This window comes from Echinops telfairi, unplaced genomic scaffold, assembly GCF_000313985.2.
Source record: "Echinops telfairi isolate 266 unplaced genomic scaffold, ASM31398v2 ScPeMD7_7469;HRSCAF=8507_0, whole genome shotgun sequence".
Taxonomy (NCBI): Eukaryota; Metazoa; Chordata; class Mammalia; order Afrosoricida; family Tenrecidae; genus Echinops; species Echinops telfairi.
The window spans coordinates 94,584,456-94,588,795 of NW_022111372.1; the positions used below are offsets into that span (position 1 = coordinate 94,584,456).

Below are 4,340 nucleotides of genomic sequence, written 5' to 3' on the forward strand. Positions count from 1 at the left end.
TAGGACAGCCAAGCATTCTGTCCCGAGTCTCTGTCCACCGCCACCACCTTGGTCACCAGGTAGCCAGGCTCTGCAGATCGAGGAGCCAGCTCCACTCCCGTAGAGTCATCGGTGGGCAGGGTGGGATACAAGATCTCTGGCACGTTATCATTCTGGTCCAGCACGAAGAGGCTCAGGGACACGTTGCTGCTGAGTGGCGGGTTCCCACTGTCACTGGCTGTCACCCAAAAATGCAGGTTTTGGAACTGCTCATAGTCGAAGGAACACAGGGCATATAGCACACCAGTGTCCGAGTTGATGGAGACATAGGAGGACAGAGGCATGCCCTGGAGAGTGTCCTCGCTCAAGGAGTAAGAAACCCGGGCATTCTCTCCGCTGTCCGGGTCGTGGGTGGTTACAGAGAAGATGGAGACGCCTCTTGAGTTGTTTTCCAAGATGTAAGTAGAGTAAGAGGCGTGATGGAAGGTAGGTGGGTTGTCGTTGATGTCTACCACTTTAATGGAGATATGAGTTTCAGTTGATAGGGGTGGGGTTCCATGGTCAACAACTGTGACGGTGATATTATAATCCGAGGTCTCTTCCCTGTCCAGGACGTTTGTTGTCAATAAGTGATAGTAATTATTAACGGACTTTTCCAATGCAAAGGGTAGGTTGCTGGGGATAGAACAGGCAACCTCGCCATTCTCTCCAGAATCACTATCATGTACGCTAAACAGCGCGATTACGGTTCCGAGGGCACAATCTTCAGAGACCAAGGTGGAGAGAGAGGTGAGGATCACCTCTGGGGCATTGTCATTCACGTCCTGTACTGTGACCAGCACCTTAGCGCTGGCGAGAAGAGCGCCGCCGTCCTGCGCTTCCACTTCTATTAGGTAGCAGCTGGACTCTTCGTAGTCCAATGATTTCAGAGTTGAGATTTCCCCCAGGCTGGAATCAAGCTGGAAGGTTTCTGAAATTGTGTCGTCTTCATTGCGAAAAGAGTAGGTCAATTTCCCATTCAGTCCCTCGTCTGCGTCCGTGGCGGTTAGCGTGAGCAGCCGAGTGCCCACAGGAATGTCCTCGGGGACACTCACCGTGTACTCCGGCCTAGTGAACAGGGGCGCATTATCGTTGGCGTCGAGGACCATCACGCGGATGTGCGTGGTGCCGGAGAGTACAGGGTCTCCGCCATCTACAGCCGTGAGGAGGAGATCGTGAAGCGCCTCTTTCTCGCGATCCAGGGGCTGATCCAGCACCAGCTCCGGGTACTTTTGCTGATCGGTTCCGCTTTTCACGTCCAGAGAGAAGTGCTTGTTGGAGCTGAGCCGGTAGCTCAGGAGAGCGTTCACACCCGCATCCGGATCCCGTGCGAAGGGAAGCACAAACCGCGTCCCCACAGCGGCATTTTCATTGATCTTTACTTTTAATTCCTCATCACGGAAGCGCGGGGAATTATCATTAATGTCGATAATTTCTACTTCTACTCCGTAAATTTTCATTTTATTCTCAACCAGGACGTTAAAGTTCACCAGGCACCGCGCGCTCTGGGCGCAGAGCTCCTCGCGGTCGATCCTCCCCGCGGTGACCAGGCCGCCGCTCCGGGGACTCAGAGCGAAAAGCTGCGTCTTACCTCTGGAGACGATGCGGACTCCCCGCTCCGCCAGCTCCGGGGGCTTCAGTCCCAGGTCCTTGGAGATGTTTCCCACAAAGGAGCCTTTGTCCAGCTCCTCCGGAATGGAGTAGCGGATCTGCCCGGTGCCGGCTCCCCACAGAGACCCCAGGAGGAGGAAGAGCAGGAGCGCCTCCCTGCAGCCCCAGCGCAGGAGTGGATCCACCATTGCTTTGCAAAGCCCGATTTTCTCTTATTCTTGGTTCCTGTCCGCTGTGTCTTTAATTTTCTGAAAGCAAGGGGGGATATGCAGTCTCTGACGGAGATTTATCCGAGTAGGGTGCAGGTAAACGGCTTTCTCGGTAGCTCTTCTGATCTGTGGGTGCTGGGTGCCTAAGGAGCAGAGAATCGGTCTGCAACTGCAGCAGCCTTTTCCCCCCTTTTGGTGAACAGCGACACCCAGAGTCCTAATCAGTTACTGCACCAATTGTTTTTCTTCCCAATAAATTTTACTTGTATTTTTATTTCCAATAACATTCGTTGTATCCTTAATGAAACACTTTGTCACACTGTTAAAGATAGCTGATATCTAATCCTGCGATCGTGAAAGAATACCACAATCCCCTGGAATTCAAAAGTATTAGATTGTTCTTTTATTTTCATAAAGAAGTTTGATGTCATGTACTAACTTTCACCCATATTGAGTCTGTCAAAGAGATTGTTTTATTATTAATATAGGACATTACACTCCTCTCTTTTTTAGACCTAAATATTTTACCTTTTATTATATGTTTATGCTAATGTGTCCATTTGTACACAGAATTGGCAAAGAAATACACCCATTCCTCAATGCATGATTGCAAAAGACCTATGCTTTTTTTGTGGTAAATATTCTATTAATTTTAGTATGTAGAAAGAATAAAGAGGCCATTTTGTTACTTTCAAGGTGTTTGAGATATTTTTTCAGGTTTTCACCCTAAAGATAGGAGTTGCACTACATCAGAAAGCAAGCTTGAGTTGGGTTCCTCTTGCATAATTGATATCTTCCTAGTTCCCTGTACAAGAACTTGTAATTAGGTGTTCATAATAATAGACTCATAGTAGACATCAGTATACTGTACTGACTGTGCAGAAAAGGGCTTTACTTCATCACAGACGCAAGACATCATGCCCTGATAAAAGCAAGTAGGCAGTGAATGGCTTTTTGATGGTGAGACATGTGTTTGATCTTTAAGCCTCAATATGATGGTGGAAAAAGGAAGATCCCATGATTTAAAAAATGGACATTTCTCAAAGTCCATCAAATGAGAGAAAAATTGTTTACTTAATGCTATTTTCAGAGGAAAATGAGAAAAGGAAGATATTCTATATCTATAATTGGAGACTTTTAGAGAAACAAAATTTTAAGTAATGCTTGTATACAACATGACAACATCTAAACAATTCTGTGCCATCGATCCCTGATGGCACAGTGGATTACCAGTTGGACTGCTCACCACCAAGTCAACAGTTGGAACTCACCAGCCACTCTCAGAGAGAAAAATGAGACTTTCTACTCCTGTACAGACTGATAGTCTCAGAAATCCACAGAACCAGTTCATTCTACTCTGTCCAATAGGGTTGTTATGAAACAATGCCTGTAAAACTTGCCAAGATGTTCTCAATTATACAAGATTTTCAAGAGCAATTCATTAATATACCTGAGAAATTATTTCACACATTGGTTGACTGTGACCTTAGCAGACACCTCAGACCTCAGACTTCCCTTAGATCTTGTATACTTGCATTATACCTGGACACTGAGATTGTTGAGACACTGAGATTGGGAAGGCAGGCAGACTACTGGCCTACAAGGCAGTGGGAACAAGTTCTACCCTTGGCCTACGGGTGGCAAATCTGGCACCAGGCAAAACTCTTCTTTTCATTGGCTCCAAGTTTTTCCACACTTGTGATCTGAGGACTCTCATGAGTTTAAGAGAAAGAAACATTAAAATCTGAGTAATAAAGAGCCCAGCAGATAGAACTCTTCTGAGGGAAAGACACAATGTAAAGACAAGGAAGTAAAGGATGACACCATAGGCTAAATATCTGTGATTCTGGAAAACTAATCTGACACCCCCAAGTAATAAACAATATCTGAAACTTGATTAGACAAGATAAAGATCATTTTAGAAAACGGACCCAATCGGAACCACGAGATAACAAAAGATGAGGTGAAATCTCAGACTCCTGTTAAGTGACTCAGAAACATTAACGCACTAAGTGAAAAGATTGGAAACAAGTAAAGCTTACCTCTGAAATCCTATCTGAGGTAAATGGTACCCCAGCATCGCCATGATTTGTATTAGATCCCCAAGAGGCATCCTCGCAGAGGAGATCCTGAGTGGGAGCCGATTCCGGAGTGACGCTGAGAAAATTAAATTCTGTTTTGGCCGATTGGGAGGCAATACACAGATTGTAGGACTGGGGCAGAGTGCCCTCGCCATAGTTGGGGAGAACCCCAGGTTCAGACTTGCAGCTGAACGCTGGCTGAAAACAGCCCCAGGAGGCGGGGCTGGAGGAACGCCGACACAGGCGCAGCGCTATGGCCAGAGTCACTGCGAGAAGGAAGAGCACGGAGACCAAAGTCAAAGCAATGACCAAGTAAAACTGCAGCTCCGCCTGGGAGTCAGAAGGCGCGGGACTGTCACTGATGTCCGGCAGCGCCTCCTGCAGGCTGTCAGCGAAGACCAGGAGCAGCGTGGCTGTGGCC

General features: G+C 47.1%; 2 protein-coding genes across 2 annotated transcripts in view; both read right to left on the reverse strand.

Moving 5' to 3' along the window:
* The window catches only part of LOC101657970 (protocadherin gamma-A5-like), a 4,339-nt gene extending 2,522 nt beyond the window's left edge, over positions 1–1,817 (reverse strand). Inside the window, exon 1 of the mRNA XM_045284731.1 lies at positions 48–1,817. Within this exon, the coding sequence (XP_045140666.1) occupies positions 48–1,817 (1,770 nt within the window). The remainder of the gene's footprint in view (positions 1–47) is intronic.
* Positions 1,818–1,841: 24 nt separating this feature from the next.
* Positions 1,842–4,340, reverse strand: part of LOC105978205 (protocadherin gamma-B2-like) — a 4,484-nt gene continuing 1,985 nt past the window's right edge. Inside the window, exons 2-3 of the mRNA XM_045284732.1 lie at positions 3,881–4,332; positions 1,842–1,877 (exon numbers count right to left, since the gene is read on the reverse strand). Of these exons, the coding sequence (XP_045140667.1) occupies positions 1,842–1,877; positions 3,881–4,332 (488 nt within the window). The remainder of the gene's footprint in view (positions 1,878–3,880; positions 4,333–4,340) is intronic.